Raw genomic sequence first — 21,632 nt, forward strand, 5'->3', positions numbered from 1 at the left:
ATCGTTTCTACGTTCACGCCGGCGGTGCGGCGAATCCGTTTCGGAATCGTCACGATAACGGGATCGGCCGATGATAACCAATCGGACACAGACTATTGGCCCTGCCGCCGTTCGCAAGTGGTGGTACATGTGATTTGTCGCGTTTTTCCACGTTAACAACCGAGGTGGCGAGATATACCGTCTGCCGAGTGCCGAATACCGTCGCCGCGTCCGCCGCTCGCACAGCAATTAATAATAATAATACCTATTATAATATTATATACTCGTACGCACACACGCGCGCGCACGACGAGACCACGTAATTAATTAATAATATAATATTATTTTCCCGTTGTCGGTGTGCCCGTTATCCCGCAGTCCGCCTAGTCCGACCTCCATCGAATCTGGTAAATTTATTTTTATTTTTTTCTCAGATCGTTTCACAATGATAATACATTTTAATAAAAATCCGTCTACGACATTCGTGACGTTATCCGGTTATTTTAGTCTCTTTTAACAGTAACGACAGTAAACGGTCCTTGTATATTGGCCGGTTCGTCGAAGACGGTTTATTAGCTATTAGGAAATATTTATTTCATGTTCATTTTTTTTACCAGTTCCTCAGAAACAATCATGGCCGATTTAGATAATTTTTTCGCAAAGAAAGACCGCAAGAAAACCAAAGGCCAAAAGTTCGCCACCTCCTCGGATAATATGGCTACCGGACAAGAAGAGTTACAGAAAAAACAAGACAAACAGAAAAAGGAAAGATCCGAAAGGTCGCTGACAATTCAAAATAATTATGCGACTGAGAACGACAACAAAGCTTCTGCCAAGAAGGTATCAATGAATGTTAATTTTCTCGAATCATTCAAAATGTATGCAATATGTATACTAAAATATAAATTACATACTAACCTAACTATTGTTTATTTAAAATACTTTCAGCCATTTAGAAGTAGGTAAAATATGTTTTTTTTGAGATTATAGACCATTTTAGTGTAAATTGTAAATTTAATTTGGTACCTATAATCATTGATGTCTTTTAAGTATTTTTTTTATTTTATTACCGACTAATGACTATTGTACATTTGTACGTACTTAATAAACTAATTCCTACAAATCAGCTTAATAGCGTAGGTATGTGATTGTTATAGGTAATAAATCATAATTTAGAGTAATTTAAACAACGACTATTAGACAAAATAAAACATAATAGATGGGTACTTTTATTATTATTTATCATCAATAAATGATAAATTATTAAGTATGGGCTATTTCTTTTCTCATGCATCCTATAAAACATAACAGTTGAACATTCATAACATACCTATTACCTGTATATTACATAGATTAGGTACTACTCGTTGAAGTGCTTTTAATTTGTGTTTATGGTACAGAACTCAAAAAATACATCAGTCAAATTTGCTTTAATTCCCTTGAAATTTTAGTTAATTGAGATTCTACTGTATTTAATATTAGTAGATTAGGTACCTATCTAAGAATTTTCATTAGAATATTTTTGTTGAAAATACTTTTTCTAACAGCTGGAGGAAGAATGGAATGAATACCAAGAAGAAATAAAAGACTATACAACACTCAAAATGCAAAACTTGACAGCTGACTGTCCTTCTAACTTCACGGATAACAACGAAAAAGATGATGAAATAGAATTTGAAGAAAACGAGGCAGGAGAAATGGTGCCAAAACGAAAAAATGCAGGACCTTGGAAAGTAAACGAACCTGAACAACCTCCTCCACCACCAAAAGGTAACTTTTTATTTTTTACCCACAAAATTAAAATCTTATATTTTGAGGTGGAAAGATAAACTAAGAATAAACTCATCTTTAAATATTAGTTTACCTATATTATTCCAAGGCTTTGTATCCAAAATATTTATTTGGGTTTTGGGTTTCTTATGCTATATGTATTTGGGTGTTTAAACACTGTAATATAAGTTTAAACAACAATTTGGGTGAGCATAACCATTATTACTCAGATTAATAATTGTTGATACAGATATTGAGTAGTTCAAGAAAAACTAAAATTAAAAACCGTGTAGGTAACCTGCAAAATTTTTAGGTTATAAGATATTCTTTTGAATAATATTATTGATTTCATCTGATATTAACTGATATACTAGAAAAATTGAATAATTAATACCAATTTATTGTAAAATTATTGGTATCAGTAATTATAATTAAATAATTAATTACAAAGTTGAAGTAACCAAAAAAAAAAAAGTATATTTAACATTACATAAACATGTGGTAAACATGAAAATTTATAAAAAAAAAATGTTTTGAGTTAAGTAGGAATTTAATAGACTATGGATACCTATTTTTTTTTTATAGACATAGGCACAAATAGTGTTTGGAATTTTGGGGGGGAGGGGGGGCTAAAGCTTTACTTTGATAATATTGAATAAGCTTCAAACAAAATGTAGGACATTTTTAGGGACTTAGCCCCTAAGCCCCCCCCCTTATTTGCGCCTATGTAACCTAGATAAGATAAGATTACGACTTTTTAAATATCCAAGTATACAGCAAAATATGTCAATTAACAATTACCTATATATACAGGTAGTAACAAAAAATTTAAAAAAATTGTGAAAATTATAATATGTTTAGAAAATAATTTAAGAAATAGACTCATGTTGGAAAATTCCCAAAGATAATATATGGAAAAAAGTTATGTGAATATGTCAGGTCTTCTCAGAAAACAATATTCAAAATTTAATAAGATGTAAGTAAAAAAATGTAGAAGTAATTTATAATAATTTAATTGCAAATCATTAGGTAATCGATAAATAAATGATTCGAGTTCAATCCAAAAATATAAAAATAATATTCATTAATTTATTATGTATCATATTTTCCGCATGTACCTATTTTCTTTTTGGAGGCCAAAGTGCAGTGCTGAGATGGCTTAGTATAATTCATCACAGATTTGATTTATATTTTATGAGATAGTGCAAAAAAATGTACCTATAATTCCACACCAGTCATCATTATCCGTGCTGACGTCCATATGCAAACATTTGGTTGAATTTTAGGGGGGGGGGGCTAAAATGTTAAGTTACCCGCAAGTGCTAGGCCCCCACACATTACCTAGTACACAACTAAAATAAATTTCTACAAAAATATGATTATACTAAAACGAATGACACTAATTAAAGAATATTTAATAATAATAACAAGTCCAAGTAATAAATAATTAATATTGTTTATTTTATTTTAATGAAATGTTTTTATTTTTGTCAGTGAATGTATTTCGAAAATATCCTCACTCTTAATATTTGTTGAAATATCTTTTTCAATGTGGGTACATTATAGATATACAACTGTATATCGACTGTACCTATTCTGTAGCATTGATATCCTTGGCCAGCTATTTATTTTTCTCATACCTGAGAAACTTTTTTCACAAGTAGCTAAACTCTGATACGTATTGTTAATGCTATTTAAAATAATTTGTGTGAATTTAGAAATATTGAATTGTTATATGACATAACTCAGATAACATATTTTTAATTAATGTCCACATCACACCCGATGTTTTGTAGGTAACTACAACAATATTCTTCGCTACAGTCGTTTTTGAATGGAGACATTCTTTAGTACCTACATTGGACACATTAATTAGTATTTTATAATGTACCTACAGCTTACAATTTTTAAATGATCATAACTCGCTTTAAAATTAAAATTTATAAATAAAACTTAAGAGATTCACTAGATATTATAATTATTTCTAAATTTGATGCGTGGCTCGGCTAGCCGACTACCGACTAACCGGGAACGCTTGTGACGAGCCACGAGGCTCGTGCCAAAAGAATCGACTACGATGAGGATCACACACCAGCAGAGCGGAGCGAGTGCGCGACCTGTGCTGTACCAAACCTCACCATTCCCACTGGGTGTTTATGATACCGAGCCATACAAGAAGCCGGCTTTAAAAATTAGAAAATTTGCGTACAGTTTTTCCAATTTTGTGTTATTAGCTTTAAAATTGGAGAGAATTCATCATAACAATTATCTGTGTTCTCTCGTTGGTTTTTTCTATATTTTAATTTTCAACCATATAATGATAATTTCATCAATAATTTACAATCTCAATAAAAAATTAAAATATCGTAAAATACCACGGAGATTAAAAAATTTTAATATAAATATGAATATACGTTTACATAATATATATTAGGTATACATAATACATTGTGTTATAATTTATAATATTTTTATATTGAGTCATTAAGTAGTTGTTAATAATATAGAGTACCTACAATAAAAAAAAACATTAGTCTTAGGTATATGCCTACTACATTTATACAAAAATTACACAACTATAAAGATAATAGTATAATAAGTCAAAAGTCAATACAAAACAGGTACCTATAATAATAGTGCATATAAATATAATATAAATTGAATTACAACAAAATAATTATCATCATTATTCTTTGCTTAAATATATTTATGGTACAATTAATGTAATAATTAATATAAGTTTGAAAAATGTACTCACAAGTAAAATATGTATTATGACAACTAAACTGTTCATCTTTATAACCAAACCAAGTATAACATAATATTATAATTTATTATAATTCTCCATTTAATTGACTTTGAGTTATAATCAACGAAATATCTTAAAAATATAAAACAGTACAATAATTGTGTAACACTCGCATCGTGTACTTTTTTTCGTGAGCATTTTTTCCGCCTGTTCTTTGAGGACATCATAACACCACGTTTTTTTTTAAATTTTTTAGTTTATTGGTGTGTTATTGTAGTCAAAATAATGAATAACGTTTTGGTAAATATCCGAAGTAAAAAAAATAATTATTCAGCGAAATTGGATGAATAGCCGCGTAACGTCATAAAGCCGACGCACGGGTTCCCTTTTCGGCCGATTCTATAGTTCTATACTGATTTTCTTGATATTATTATTTTTAAGTAAGTTATGATCATTTTAAAATGTACAGTTTAAAAATAGTCATAACTTGATCCTTAATAAAAAATATCAATAAAAGCCTCCGAGATGCCCTAGATAATAATCTTATCTTTACCTTTTATAAGAGGTAAATTCACTCTAATTTTAGAAATTACAGAGTAAAATGTGTTAATGTGAACATAACATTTGTCAGGTTTTACGTTTGGAAGACGGAGATACCGAAATTCCCGTATGACGTCCTCTTAAATTTGATTATAGGTTAATTCACTCTATTATTTAAGCTAAAAACTCGCATGCATATACTTAGTACTAGACATAAACATGCGACGCATAAAAATATTGAATGTAAAAAATATGATCAATTTTTTTAGGATATTAATTGTTACATTTATATATTTTAATAATTTAAATTATGATTTTTAATTATATTAAATGAGTGAATGGAATGGTATGTAGGTACCTACTTATTTTTAATCTGGGACTCTGGACGGTTAGGTACGCTTTGTACCATTGTCCATTGTCCATTACTGTAAATGTAGCTTTTTTTTTCGTGGACGGAACTCTGATCCAGGTTATTACGCACATATAATAAGTACATTAATGTAGCTCATTTCAATGAACAATAAATTAGAGAAAAATACATAGTTTCAACTAGATAGATTAAAAATTTAATAAATCTAGATTAATCAATTTCCACTTTGAAGGGTTTTCTCATGAGATAATTTATTATTATTTATTGCTTTCGAATGTAATCTAATAAAATTATGGTATTTGTTTGTTATTTCCCCGCCATAATTAGACGTCAATAATAACAAAAAAATAAGACAATTTCCTAAAGATCCTTAAGGCGGGTTTCCACTATACATGTTTGCCGTGTAAACGAAAAATGTTCAGCTGTCCAACAACATTGTACGTGCAGGTTAATTGTGTGGTAACTTAACCTAACCAACAAATCACAGCTAAGGTTTTTTTATGCACGTACATGCGTACGCACATAGTGAAAACCCGCTTTTAAATGCTCCACATTTTAATTTGTTTTAAAGATATTATATTTTTGTTGTAAAAATTTAAAGTATTAAAATATGATGCGGGAAATAACTCTTTAAAATTAATTGTCAACATTAAATTAAGTTAATAACGTTAGTATTGACATTTTAGATTAAACACTGTTGACGTAAGGTTGCCTGGTGGGATGGTGGTATACTCTCCCGATTTTTAAAATTGGTAAACTCTTGAGTCAACATTATGTTTTCTTGAAAGAAATATGTGAACTCTCCCGAGTTTTTTTCAAATTACATCGCAAAAAAATAGTCACCTTTTTAAAATCTGTTTATATTATTAAAAAAATTAAATTATAATGAAGTTATTACAGATTTGGCAAAGTATACAATATGTACCCGCCAGGTAGTACTGAAGAAGACCCGGGAGAGTTTACAGGTCATGAAAATCAGGAGAGTTTACAATCGCCCGTCTAGTGGTGGGGTGGTACATTGAATACGGCACAATAGCAGGGCGATAACAAACAAATACCCAAATTACATTACTTTTCTGAGGCAATGGATGCTGAGAAATGTTAAAAATTCCGGAGTAGCCTTGTAGGTAAATTGCGTCCCCCCAAAAAATGTCACAATCATATTATGTAGGGTTCGGGACTTCTTGCATTTACATGTTTTTTGTAGTGGTCGTAGATTTTTTTATGTAAGTTATACATTTTTTTTATGAAATGGCGAAATTAAGTACAAAGTTTGAATTTGCATATTATTGCATATTTCGTTATATTTATGGAAGGTGCATATTTGAGCGATGTTTACCATATTTGGAATTTTTCTAACTTAAATTTACGTACAGTTGTCCAGGGTTTTCTAAAGATGTTAACTGAAAATAATAATATTCTCAAGTACTGGTACATAATAGTTTGTCTGAAACAATGAAAGGGTTAATACCTAACCATAAACATTTGGTTATATAGTTGGAATCATGTTACTGAAGTGTAACTTTATTATATATAAATTAATTTTATAACCACTAAACTTTCTTTCCACTTAAAATTAAATAAAATATACAAATTGTGTAGTATAATATCATTTAAATTATTTTAGCTGTTACTCCTCCAGTAGTTGCTGAAGTACAGAAAAAAGTGTATGTTCCACCAGCTCAGCGTAACAATTTTCAAGGTAAACTGTTAATTTAATTTTTACTTTAAATACTAAAATCTTTTAATTAATTACCTGTCATTTAGGTGGACATAGAAGCGCACCAAGAAGTAAAACTAGCTTAGATGTTAAAAATGAAGAAATGTTTCCAACTCTTCAAGGCAATAATAATCCTAAAAGAACTGTAGCGCCTGCTGCTAGAAAAGTTGAAACTCCAGCATGGGCCAAGTATCAATGATTAAAAGCTATAATGAACATGCACATAAATATTATCTTTTAAACAATTTTCTAAAAAAAAAAATGCATCATTAAATTATTGTTTAGAAAATGTTCATCAAATATTTTCCACGATGATTATCACAATTCATTATGGAATTATGTTTTTTGTTCATTAGTCTTAAATATTAATCGAAATTAAAACTGTGATCAAATTTCTATAAATATCATAATATTTTTAAGTGATATACTATTTTGTTAATTTCATTTATTATGATTATGAGTTTTAGATTTGTATACAAATTTATAACAACCAAAACTATTCCCAAAATTCTGAAAACATATTTCCGTATAGGGTATTTATGTCATATTTATAATTTCATTAAAAGAATTGTGCGGGCACAACTCATTAGAAATGTCTTAATATATTATACACATGTTAAATTATGTTTGAAATTTTGTTGAAAATGTCTTATTCAAGTGCCTAAAATATTTTGAGTTGTGTATCATTAAAAACTTACTAAAATATATCATAGCATAAGTATTAAATTTTTTGATATAATGTAACATATAATTATCAAGTTTATTAATCACATTTATGTCCTGGCTAATAATTGTTTGAAGAAAACTTTAATTTTAAAAACCCAAGAAATTGAGACAAACAAAATATTTAGATAAAATGTTCATTGCCTTGCTATTTATAAAATGTATTATTTAATATACTTTCTTTTATATCTTAATACATAACTTTTCTGTTTATAATGTTACACATCCTTATTTATTTTAATTTCTCATTCTAAAATAAATTACTTGTTTTAAGCCATCTAATAATATTTGAGAAAATGTGTTTAAAATATGATAATTAATTACTCGCCGATACATTGGAGAATGAATAATTAGATCAATTCAGTTATTGAACATATTTGTTAGTTATTTTATTGATTTCTTATCAATCAAAAACTGAAATATTTGTATGAAATACAAATTTAGTCAGGGCTGTGTTCATAGTTGATGTTTAAGAATAAGTATTGCTTCAGCTAATTTTGATAATTTAAAAAATAAAAATTTGTGATAATAACTTAAGCAACGCTTAAGGTAGGTTTCAACCAACCTTAATTTAAGTAATAGTTTTTATTTTCTTAAGCTAAAGTCTCGTTTATGATTCTCTCATTTGAGTCATAAGTATTTAACTAATAATAATAATACTTATTCTTAAGCATCAACTATGAATAACTGCCTTAGATTTTAAGTTTTTTAAATATTCCTTACAAATACAGAAAATCAAAAACATAGACTTAATAGACGTTATTATCTACGTCTACACTTCAATTAACAAAGTCCTATAATGTCTATAATAGTTTTCTCCACTTATTACTAATATTATATTATGATAAAAAATAACCGTGTAAAATGCTGAATTGTTTTAAAATCAACAAATAAAAACAAAAATAATTGAAACAGGTAGGTAAGTAAGTTAGAGTGTTAGACAATATATTTGTCATAGTGAGTTGGTGAGTTGGTACCTGGTGGTGAGATGGCAGAATTTAAATCATTAGCCGAGAACGAAAATTATAGCTGTAACTAATACACAACTGCGTTGGACATAGGATACCATGTTGTTTATATCATAGTATTATCACTCGTAAACATGTCACTTTTAATTTTCCAACCTCCTCCACTAATTATGGTTTAAATGAACCACTTCGGAACTGTATGTTTCTAACCAATTCTGACCCTTCCTTTTCATTATCTTAAAACTATCAAGTACTTTTAACGATAATATTCATTGTATATCACACTAGTAGGTAGTCATAATTGTATTAAATATTAATTGTAAATTAGGCACATGTAGTGTATGCTTAAATAAATAAATAATCTATAGACATATCCTATTTAAATACTCTAAAGATATATAAAAAAAAAAAAAAAGATTGTTTATACTCTTTCAAAAGCTAAGCTCCTGCCGAAAAGGTAAGATTTAAGGACAGTCGTACAGATTTAAAGTGAAAGTTCAATAATAATTTAAAATATTTGGACTTAAGTATTTTAAATAGTTATTGTTAAGACTTATAACTTATGTTTATTTTAAAAAAATGCAACGATACATATTATACAAATATTAAAGTAGGGGAGAAAAAATATGAAATTAAAAAAAAAAAACTAAAAATTAAAGAAATATATATAAAAAAAATTGTCTTAATTATTATTTAATAATTACAATGATATCTCTATTTTTCATCTCAGTGGATCTCCTATAGGCCAAAACTAAATACTAAAATGAAGATAATTAAAAAATGGTTGTAACTGATATTTCTCGGTTTCGGCCTTATCATTCACGTTTTTATGAGTTAGAACCTTTTCATTCCGTGTATCCCTTAAATAATCAACGGATCGATACGATTTCAAGATTGAATTATACAACAATAAATATTAAATAATTATATACAAAAAATTGATTTAGAACCTTTTCATTCTGAGACGACGCAGTGTAGTGTAATATTATTGTTCGTGTTGAGCGCCGGCACGTCCACCACAGTGTGTGTTCGAATGCAGTTCACGACTCGTTGGTCGTTATTATGCCATTATTCCGAGTCCACATACAAGTGTACTGTGTACACCGCTCGCATCCTTGCAATTACTTAAGGTCACATTTTATAAATTGGACATCATCGGCTGAGCATTGTCGCGATTAATCGCCGCCGCCACCGTTCATCTTTTTCGTACTTTTTGAAATTTGCAACTCCATTCTTTAACAGCTTGCAAATTGTTGCCATCTATATTCTATATTTATAAGAAAAAAAATATACACTTAATAACTACAAAACTAAATTTGAATAAAATATCTTAATTGAATAAAACGTTAATATAATTATTGGAAAGATGGAATTTAAATTAGGTAACTAATTACCTACTTAGTGCTATTTTAATATAATCTTTTAACAAATTGTTTTGTTTTGTAGATATTCAGATTCTGATGAGTGTAGAAATATATGTAGTATCTATTATATAGGTAGATATTGGTTTAACAATGATGTGTGTTTAAGAAATTAAAGAAAAAAGCAATTCATAAAGATGAAACAAAAAAATAGAAAGTAAAAAAAGGCGAGCAGGTGGGTATTGCTTTGCTGTACAGTAGGCTACAAGTCGCTGTAATGGATGGTGTTAAATTTGATTCTGAAAAACGATTCTGAGCGAAGTCAGTCAGTCAGCCTATGATATTACCATAGAACAATATATTACTTTCTTGATTTAAAAAGAAAAATTTTTATGAATTCTCAACTCAAAATAATTTGCTAATTTTCGTGATTTCTCCGTATTTTGACAAGATTTGAACTTTAAATGCTATTAAAAGAAAACTGTGATTTAGGATTTTTATATTTTTCAAATGTCATTATAACAATTAAGTAGGAGCCTTGTATTAAATTTGCAAGCTTTTTTACCCAACAAATAAAGTTTTATTGACATTCATAGAAAAAAAAACCTAAAAAAGTTAGAAACTGAGTATATCCGTAAGTCAAAATATTTTGAAGATTTTTTAACGTATAGAAAAGGCTAATATAAACATTTAGTGAAAATTTCATGTATTTACGATTATTTGTTTTAGAGTTACACCAAAGCCAAAAAGCCAAACTTTTTGCCTAAAAATTCAGTTTTTCCTAATCGGAATCTATTTCAAATTATAAGTATATTAACCTACCTATTACAATAAATTTTAAGATAATAATATTTTTCAAAAGCAGATGAAAAAAAATTAAAAATCCAGTCACAATTTTTTTTTATAAGCATCGAAAGTTCAAAATACGTCAGAATGACGAAAATTTGCAAATTATTTTTAGTTAGAAATTCATAAAAAATGTTCTTTTTAAATCTAAGATTTGAAAATGTAATACAAGATAACTCATAAATTTGTTTACCTTTATCAAAGAAAAAAATATGTCTACAAGAAAGTCAAATTAAATTTTTATATGAGTGTTTGAAATTCATATTTTTACAACATTTGATATTCACTTGATGAGAAATATTTAATCACGATTTTCTTATTTTGTTGTAATTAAACAAAAAATGACTGTAGATACTTGAAAATTTCACTGAATGTTTATATTAGCATTTTCTATACACCATAAAATTATCAAAATATTTTGACTCTTTTTGAACTGTGTATGGACATTATCTGTTTTGAATTCAAATTTAACACCATCCATTACAGCGACCCACTTGTAACCTACTGTATAGCAGAGCAACATCCACTTACCCACCTTTTTTACATAAATAAATATTTAATAATTACCATGATATCTCTATTTTTCATCTCAGTGGGTCTTCTATAGGCTAAAACTAAATACTAAAATGAAGATAATTAAAAAATGTAAGGTTTTAAAATAAGTTTTAAAGAATTATAAGTTATAACAAAACGTGTTATACAATTATTTAAAACGAAAATGTGATTTAACAAAATCAATATTCTAAGATTTTACTTAGTTTACTAAGTTTTGAAACAACCATTAATGTTTAGTCTATGAGCGCTCCGTTCCGATGAATGTAATAATGTGTTTTAGATTCTGAGCGAAGCGATGAATGTATTGATTCTACAATGATGTGTGTTTTTTTTTTAAATTTTTTTTTTTAATTTTTTTGTCTGTCTTCACCTTTTAGGACATTAAAAGTGCTTGGATTTTCTTCAATAGTAACTTTTTTGATAGGAAAGTGAATCTAGTTGGTACTTTGGGGGGTCAAAAGTAAAAATTTCCCAGTAGTTTTCACAAGCGACGTGAAAAACAAAAGAAAAATTAAGGAAAAACTGGAATTTTTACGCAAAATCTGTTTTCGAGAAAATCGATTTTGGTTTTTGGTGTAACTCTAAAACAAATGACCGTAGGGACATGAAATTTTGACTGAATGTTTATATTAGCATTTTCTATGCACCATAAAAATTTGATAATATTTTGACTCTTTTTGAGCTGTTTACGGCCATTGTCAGTTTTCAATTTTTTTAGTTTTTTTTTCTATAAATATCAATAAAATTTTATCTGTTGAGTAAAAAAGCTTGAAAATTTAATATAAGGCTCCTAGGTTATTGTTTCAAAGGCAGATGAAAAATATTAAAAATCCTTAGTCACAGTTTTTAATTATAAGCATTTAAAGTTCAAATTTTGACAAAATACGGAAAAATCACGAAAAATAGCAAATTATTTTGAGTTGAGAATTCATAAAAATTTTTCTTTTTAAATCTAAGATTTGAAAATGTAATATAAGATTACTCATAATTTGTCTACCTTTATCAAAAAAAAAAAAAATGTCTAGAAGAAACTTAAATTAAATTTTTATGAGCGTCTGAAATTTATATTTTTACAACATTTGATATTTACTCGATTTCTCGTGTAACAATTTTCTTATTTTATTGTAATTAAAAAACGAATGACTGTAGATACTTGAAAATTTCACTGAATGTTCATATTAGCATTTTCTATACACCATAAAATGTTGAAAATATTTTGACTCTTTTTGAGCTGTTTACGGACATTGTCAGTTTTCAATTTTTTTAGTTTTTTTTTCTATAAATATCAATAAATTTTTATTTGTTGGGTAAAAAAGCGTGAAAATTTAATATAAGGCTCCTGATATATCGTTCTAATAGCAGTTGAAAAATATTAAAAATACATAGGCACAATTTTTTTTTTATAAGCATTTAAAGTTCGAATTTTGACAACATTTATCAAATTTATAATTTATTAATTATTTTGTGGTTAAAAATGTATAAAATGTTTAACTTTTATGGCTAAAGATTGAAAATTTAAAACAAGGCTCCGAGTAAATAGGTTATATATAAATTACTTTATTCACAATAATATCATCAAATATACTTGGTAAAATCATAGGCTGACTGACCGTTTTCGCTCAGAATCGTTTTTCTTATACAATGATATTATATCATTGAATTCAAATTTAACACCATCCATTACAGTGACCCACTTGTAACCTACTGTATAGCAGAGCAACATCCACTTACCCACATTTTTTACATAAATAGTTATTTAATAATTACAATGATATCTCTATTTTTCATCTCAGTGGGTCTTCAATAGGCTAAAACTAAATACTAAAATGAAGATAATTAAAAAATGTAAGGTTTTAAAATAAGTTTTAAAGAATTATAAGTTATAACAAAACGTGCTATACAATTTTTAAAACAAAAATGTGATTTAACAAAATCAATATTCTAAGATTTTACTTAGTTTACTAAGTTTTGAAACAACCATTAATGTTTAGTCTATGAGCGCTCCGTTCCGATGAATGTAATAATGTGTTTTTTTTCTTATATTTTGTGTGTCAGTGTAAACGATAAGTAATTGAAATAATGCTTACATTTTCAACTTTGGTATTTAAAGTTCAAATCTTGACAAAATCATGAAAATTAGCGAATTATATTGAGTTGGGTATTCATACAATTTTTTCTTTTTAAATCTATGATTTGAAAATGTAATACAAAATTACTCATAAGTTTGTCTACCTTTATAAAAAAAAAAATGTCTACAAGCAAATCAAATTAAATTTGTATGAACGTTTGAACTTCATATCATGTAGCAATTTTATTATTTTTTGTAATTCAAAAACGAACGTACGTTTCCCAGCCCCCAACATATCAATTTTCATGAATTTTCTTTTGTCAATATTTAGTACTTTATTTGTTTGAATTTGTTTGACCCGAATCAGAATTTGTTTGACAACAGGTACCTTGGAAAATTCAATTTCCCCGTGTGGGGCCGAGGAAATGTTTCCCCAGCCCCCCTCATAAGTAAATAATGGACTTTCCAGGATTTTTCTTTTGCTAATATTCAGTACGTTATTTGTTTGACCCGAATCAGAATTTGTTCGACATCGGGTACCCCCGAAAATTCAATTTCCCTGTGGGGCTTATAATTTGTTTAAATTGTATGCTAAATAAATTCAAATTCAATTAAATTTGACCTTTCAGGGCAGAGTCGCTCAGAATTGGATTTACATATAGTACTTAGTAGGTAATTAGTTTGTCATTCTTAATTATTGTTTAGAATGAAAAGGTTGTAACTGATATTTCTCGGTTTCGGCCTTATCATTCACGTTTTTATGAGTTAGAACCTTTTCATTCCGTGTATCCCTTAAATAATCAACGGATCGATACGATTTCAAGATTGAATTATACAACAATAAATATTAAATAATTATATACAAAAAAACCATTTTTCAAAAAAATTGATTTAGAACCTTTTCATTCTGAGACGACGCAGTGTAGTGTAATATTATTGTTCGTGTTGAGCGCCGGCACGTCCACACACAGTGTGTGTTCGAATGCAGTTCACGACTCGTTGGTCGTTATTATGCCATTATTCCGAGTCCACATAGGTACAAGTGTGACACCGCTCGCATCCTTGCAATTACTTAAGGTCACATTTTATAAATTGGACATCATCGGCTGAGCCTTGTCGCGATTAATCGCCGCCGCCACCGTTCATCTTTTTCGTACTTTTTGAAATTTGCAACTCCATGACCATTCTTTAACAGCTTGCAAATTGTTGCCATCTATATTCTATATTTATAAGAAAAAAACTATACACTTAATAACTACAAAACTAAATTTGAATAAAATATCTTAATTGAATAAAACGTTAAAAGTGGATCAGGTAAAGTCGGGTGGAAAACTTCAAAGACGTCCGATACGGTACCTACTGTCTTGTATATTTTGTGTTATTAATAATAATTATTGAAAACAGTCCAGTAATATTTCGAGGCTAATAACTTCGGATAAACCAACATCCAATTTTAGTTATACCTATAACTCGATTTCGCCCGCCATAAATGTTTAAAAAAATGTAGATTATATAAGTGTATCTTGGTTTTGGTGTACCTACCTAGGTACCTCAGCTCACAGATAAACTTGGGTAGCTTTGCGAACTAAATCGGCCAAGGTGAACAATTTATTTGTGGTGGATTGGGTATAGCACCTGGTATAAATCGAACGTGGTACAAACTACTCTTAAAACATTCCTGATAATAATTATCTCCTAGAACAATTCAAAATTTTCACAAAATCGGTCAAGTAGTTTTTGAGAACCCATATAATAGCCACAAATATACATTCAACTCTCATATTTGTTTCAAGATATAATTTATTTATTCGAAACCATAAGCGTGCGACAATTTGATGGATACTTGTACCCAGGGCCGGATTTAGGGGAGGGCTGAGTGGGCTGCAGCCCAGGGGCCCCCACAAATTCGGGGCCCCCACAATTTTATGACATTTAAATTAGAATACAGAAAAAATATTTTATTTATATTTACACATATTTAATTAAATAATATTGAACTTTTTTGGACATTTAAAAATTTTTATTTTACTAACTAATAATAGATGTATTTACGTTTATTGACAATGAACGGTCTCTAAAAATATAGAAAAGATAGTTTATGCCGTCCGCGATCGGTGTGCACCGTCGATTGTAATAATATTAGTAAATGTGATTCTAAATATACACATGTAGGTCTGAATGATATGTCGAATGTCGTAGAAAACATGATGGTTAGCAAGAATATAGAATATAGATTATTAATTCATTGTCAGAATTATGAGATTAGTTTTCGGAAATATAAAATACACATTACAGACTATCTGTCTGTAGATAAATTATCGTTATTATAAATTATTGATTTATAAATTAAGAAAAGTTCCAGGCATTTAATTTTAATTGCTTGACATTATTATTTTTATTATTTTTATTTATTATTTTTCATTTAATTACTTACACTTAATATTATGATAATATTACTTAATATACTAGTTATACTCGATTTGATTGTTTTTATACTTATTCATTATTAAATAGTAGTTAATTGTGACTACTACTAAACATAATAATAAATATTATTTGATAAAAAAAAATATATTTCCTTGTTTATGTATATACACAATATATTCCACCCAGGGGCCACCACATACCTAAATCCACCCCTGCTTGTACCTCATCTGGCAGAGTAACTAATGGCAAACATTTAAAATACTAATTTTTACAAAATTATTTCTCCTATAGCCAATAGCAACCATTTATATACAAAAATGTCTATCGTAAGTCTCATTGTTGAACCAACTGGGTCTAATTGTGAATCTAAACCATTCAGGTACTCACTCAAAAACACAAAAAATGTCCAGTGGTTTAAGAGGAGTTCAATGACATAGAGATAAACATTTATTTTTATATATAAAGACATAAATTGTTATTATTTTCAGCCACCCAATTAATTTCACCAAGGAAAATTATTATACATTACAACCTTCCTTGTGACTCAACCGATTTATTAGTGAAAACCGTATTAAAATAAGTAGAGTTATTTTCGAGATATTATGCTGGTATATACAAAAAAGGGCAGTGTTCCTCTACTATATTATGCATGTTATAAACATATAAACTTTCCTCTTGAATTATTCTATCAATTAAATAAACTGCATCAAAATCCGCTTCGTACTTTTTAAAGATTTACAGACAGACAGAGGGACTTTTATTAAGATTTATTATTATTATTTTACGTGTACAATTTTTATGTAACTTTAAAACAAATGACCGTAGATACATGAAATTTTCACTGGTTGTTTATATTTGCATTTTCAATATACGATATAATTTTCAAAATATTTTTATTTGTTTTGAACTGTTAAAAAACATTTTCTGGTTTCCTATTTTATTAGTTTTTTTTTCTATGAATGTCAATTAATTTTATTTGTTGAGTAAAAATACTTGAAAATTTAATACCAGGCTCCTACTATATTGTTACATTGAAATTTTATAAATATTAAAAATCCTTGGTCACATTTTTTTTATAAGCATTCAAATCTTGACAAAATATGGAAAAATCACGAAAATTACCAAATTATTTTGAGTTAAGAATTCATAAAAAATTTTGTTTTTAAATCTAAGATATAAAAATGTAATACAAGTTTCCTTATAAATTTGTCTACTTTTAGCAAAAAAGAAAATTCATTAATTTCACTGAATGTTAATATTGGCATTTTCTATACACGATAAAATTTTGAATATAATTTGACTCTTTTTGAGCTTTTTACGGATATTGTCAGTTTTCAATATTTTTAGTTTTTTTTCTAAATACCAATAAAATTTTATTTGTTAGGTAAAAAAGCGTGAAAATTTAATGCTAGGCTCCTGATATATTGTTACAATAGCAGTTGAAAAATATTAAAAATCAATAGGTATAATTTTTTTTATAATCATTTAAAGTTCAAATTTAAAAATTAATAATTATTTTGTAGTTAAAAATTTATAAAATGCTCAACTTTTATAGCTAAGGATTGAAAATTTAAAACAAGGCTCCACGTAAATAGGTTATATATAAATTAGTTTATTTACATTAATATCATCAAAATATATACTTAGTAATATCATAGGCTGACTGACCGGTTCCGCTCAGAATCGTTTTTCTTAAACTCGTACAATGATATTATATCATTGAATCCAAATTTAACACCATCCATTACAGTGACCCACTTGTAACATACTGTACAGCAGAGCGACATCCACTTACCCACCTTTATCATACTAAATTAAAAAAAAAAAACAAATAAAATAAATTTTGAGATTTGTTTAATACAATGTTCAATATCGTGTTTTGAAAATTATATGCCTTGTTCAAGTAGCTTTATAGTCCTCCTGAAGGCATATATTTCATTGTTTGCGTATATGGACTCGTGCAATTAATTTAGAATCTCATGTCCAATCTCACAGCTGAAGCATTCATAGCCGCATTTTCAAGGTTCGTGACCCATCTAGGACAATGCAATCCTTTATATAGTGATAATAGTACTAATTTTGTTGTTACTAACAAGTTAGGTACTCAAGTCACATTACTCAAAGGACTCCATTCGTGATTTTTTTACTGAGTATGTAATCCATTGGCATTTCATACCTTCGTCTGATCCACATTTTGGGGGATTGTGGGAGTCATCAGTGAAATTTGCAAAAAGACACTTAACAAAGATTGTTAAAAATAATATGTTACATTTTGAAGATCTGACCACATTTCTATGCAAAATTGAAGCAGTTCTCAGCCCCAAGGCACTCACACCATTAAGCGATGACACTAGTGATCTCTCTGCCCTTACTCCAGCTCACTTTCTTCTTGGTGAGCCGTAAACTTTACCAGCTGAGCCTGATGTATAGACCGTGCCTCAAATTGGTACAGGCTCAAAAGTAGTTGTTTTGGAAATGTTGGTCAGTCGAGTACCTTCCACAATTGCAAAGACGCACACGCCGGGTGTCTCCAGTTCACCACGTTAAGGTTGGTGACCTAGCATTGCTGAAGGATGACCGACTGCCACCCATAAGCTGGCATCTTGTTCGCGTTATCAAAGTACATCCTGGCTTTGACAATATCGGAAGTGCCGTTACCCTTCAAGGAGCTTCTGGATCCCAGTTTAAAAGGCCAAACCTTATGTTGTACCTCCTTATATTACAAGATAGTCTGTTTTCATTATTACCTATGTTATATTATAGTTCCTCATAATTATTCAAGTTTATATTTCTGAAAGGCTTCCCCTTTCATGGGGGGATTTATATGTTGTGTGTATATATATATATATTTGTTTGGTTTTTTTTTTTGTTATTGGAGTTTGGCCCCGTTATTATTTGAGGATCTATTGCCGTAATTGTAAACAAAAGCCGTATATCGTTTATTATTTAAAATACAATTATTATTGTTACTTCTTATTATACCATATAGGTATACACTATACCCGACGCGGCAATTTCATGTCATATCATAATCAGTAATCACCATTATTATAATTTATAGTATAACTCATTAATACATATTATTAGAGCGCGGATCTTTAGGTTTTTACATATTTTTATTGGCTTTATGCAGCTTTACGAGGATGAACAAATTCGTCTTTGGATCCATCAAAGAATTTGTAGGAAAAAATGTATTTTGCATATTTTAGAATGTTTAGCTTATTTGTCATATTTTAGAATATATTCAATTATTGTTCATAAAAAAACATATTTTATTAATATTTCTCGAGTTGTGATTTTTCTAGGGAAAAAATAATTTGATTAAAGAATGTTAAAAATAAAAAATCATTGAATTATTTACTTGGATGTAATTAAATTGGTAATGTTGGTCATATTGTAACTCTCAATCCGCGGCATAGAGTAATATAGAGGGGCCGTTTCTCTTACTGCATGTATTAGAAATATGTGATAGATCCCCATGAACCTTTTAGATTTTGAGCAAAGAAAATAATATTTGTTTTGTTTAATAAGATCATATGCTTTTTTTTTAAATATTGTTTAATCATTTTATGAACCCTTCCCAACCTCCTCCTTCGCAAAGATATATTATTTGAATGTATACCACTTGAGCCCTACTTATAATTAATGATATAAGTTGTAATAACGTAAAATAGGATAACATATAAATAATTATAAATATACGGCTCCTGCCGATAGTTATATTAAAATAGTAAAAGTTAGAATTGTAAAATTACGCTATTACCTTCCTCCAGGTGTTCGGAGGGCTCTCGAGATCGTGTATTCGAGAATTATATCAAATACACCGTACAATATGATTTTATGAAAAAAAGCACATAGAACGTATTGACTGCAATCCACATAAAATATTATATCATATGCCTTACCTGATTCGCAGTTGTTCGTAGACAAAATTGTAAGAGTTTTAGGTTTTAGATAAGATAAAGTACTACTTCAAATACACAAATTGAATTAACGAACGCACTGATTATTGCTTGCATAAGAAGTCCAGTTGTCGCTCGTTGAAATCGGTTTGATACTTGAGAGGTTGTTACTTGGTGGCTGGTGCTCATGCACTGGTTTAAGGGACGGACGCGAGGATGCTGACCAGAGAGTGGTGGGTGGCTTTGTCACTAAATTATTGTGGGCCTGGGAACTAGATTATTCTTTGGCGTCAGCATAAAATAAAGTCACACACATCCTACGTAATATTGTTATGAGTGCGTGTCAATATCTTAGTTGTCGTTATCAATGGTTTTATTTGATGCGACCGATTTCTACAAGCGACAGTCTGGCTGTTGTTTATTAATCTGTAAAATTTTAGTTTATTATAATGGTGTGTGAGCATATCATTACATCCACCCTGCACTTTTTTGTGTTGTGCCCTCACAACACCACTCGTGGGTGAGAGTGAGAGCAATACAAATATTTAAGTAGAGGAGAGATTAAGTTAGAAAAAGTTGAAAGTTGAAATATTAAAAGTTGAAAGTTGAAAGTTGAAAGTTGAAAGTTGAAAAAAGTTATACAATTTAAACTGGACATTTATATATATATAAAGAAAACAAATTTTTACTATACAATCTAAAAGGGGCAATGTAAATAATATTAAAGTTTACATATTACATTGGAAAACAAAAAATTAGGAAGATAGAACTGAAGCTGAAAGTTCGTACTCCCCGCATTCCATTGATGTGTTTCTATTTTTATATATTTTATATTTTAAGTTCCCTATCTGGTGTTGTAATGATAGCTATACAGTTTTTTTTTTTTTTAAATTTAATATTTGTGTACAATATATTGTCAACATGACATGTTATGAATTTTTACATATTTTGGTTTTTATCCTATATATTCTACATAGTTTTAACTTTTAACTAATCTAATTATACATTTTTCATATTTACTTTGCTTACAATGTATTTAGTTCATAGACATTTTTTTTTTGTTTTTATGATAACTTAAAAGTTAAACAAAGTTAATTTTTTTTTATATATATTTTTTTTGGTATTTCTTATGCTTAACATTTATTTTCTTATTAGTACAAGCTTAAAAAAGTCAAATTGTATTGTGTTTGATATCGGCGGTGTTCCGAGAAGTTTATCACACGTACACCAACAACATGTATATTCAATATTCGTATTAATATATCTTAATAATATAAATGTATACTGCTAATAACCAAGGCAGGTATTGTGGGCTCGCGTCGTCTGGTGCCCCCACTCACTAGTTCACTACCATCCACCGTATTCAGTATCAATCATGCGCCGATGTTATTTTCAGTCGTTACGTCAGGACAGTTGCCTTCAGTGTGTTCGTAGGCTGCATCGCTGTTTGCCGCTGTTTTTGCTCCGATACTATTGTACAGATTTGAGACTGCGGTTGTTTTTTATATTTTAAAAGCGACTTCATTCAGTTCATTCTATATATTAGTATAGTCTATACTGTATAGATTTCCGTATTTATTTTAACATCGCCGTACGCTGATATTATTATCGTTGTATGGACTGTGTAATAGTTTTCAATCGTTTTCGGTAGAAC

At 28.8% G+C, this 21,632-nt stretch overlaps 1 protein-coding gene across 1 annotated transcript; it reads left to right on the plus strand.

The window, feature by feature from the left end:
* Positions 1 to 22: 22 nt before the first annotated feature.
* On the plus strand, positions 23 to 7,761 carry LOC132936799 (protein CDV3 homolog). Its single transcript, XM_061003561.1, has 5 exons — positions 23 to 386; positions 597 to 819; positions 1,527 to 1,749; positions 7,036 to 7,110; positions 7,176 to 7,761. The coding sequence occupies exons 2-5, from the start codon at positions 613 to 615 to the stop codon at positions 7,325 to 7,327; spliced, it is 657 nt and encodes a 218-aa protein (XP_060859544.1). The 5' UTR covers positions 23 to 386; positions 597 to 612; the 3' UTR covers positions 7,328 to 7,761.
* The last annotated feature ends 13,871 nt before the right edge of the window (positions 7,762 to 21,632 follow it).

The sequence above is a fragment of the Metopolophium dirhodum genome, chromosome 1 (genome assembly GCF_019925205.1).
Source record: "Metopolophium dirhodum isolate CAU chromosome 1, ASM1992520v1, whole genome shotgun sequence".
NCBI classification, from domain to species: domain Eukaryota; kingdom Metazoa; phylum Arthropoda; class Insecta; order Hemiptera; family Aphididae; genus Metopolophium; species Metopolophium dirhodum.

Coding starts and splice junctions, on each gene's coding strand:
- LOC132936799 (XM_061003561.1), top strand. CDS start 613: ATGGCCGATTTAGATAATTTTTTCGCAAAGAAAGACCGCAAGAAAACC. Junction 1,750..7,035: donor ACCTCCTCCACCACCAAAAG/GTAACTTTTTAT, acceptor AAATTATTTTAG/CTGTTACTCCTCCAGTAGTT. Junction 7,111..7,175: donor TCAGCGTAACAATTTTCAAG/GTAAACTGTTAA, acceptor CCTGTCATTTAG/GTGGACATAGAAGCGCACCA.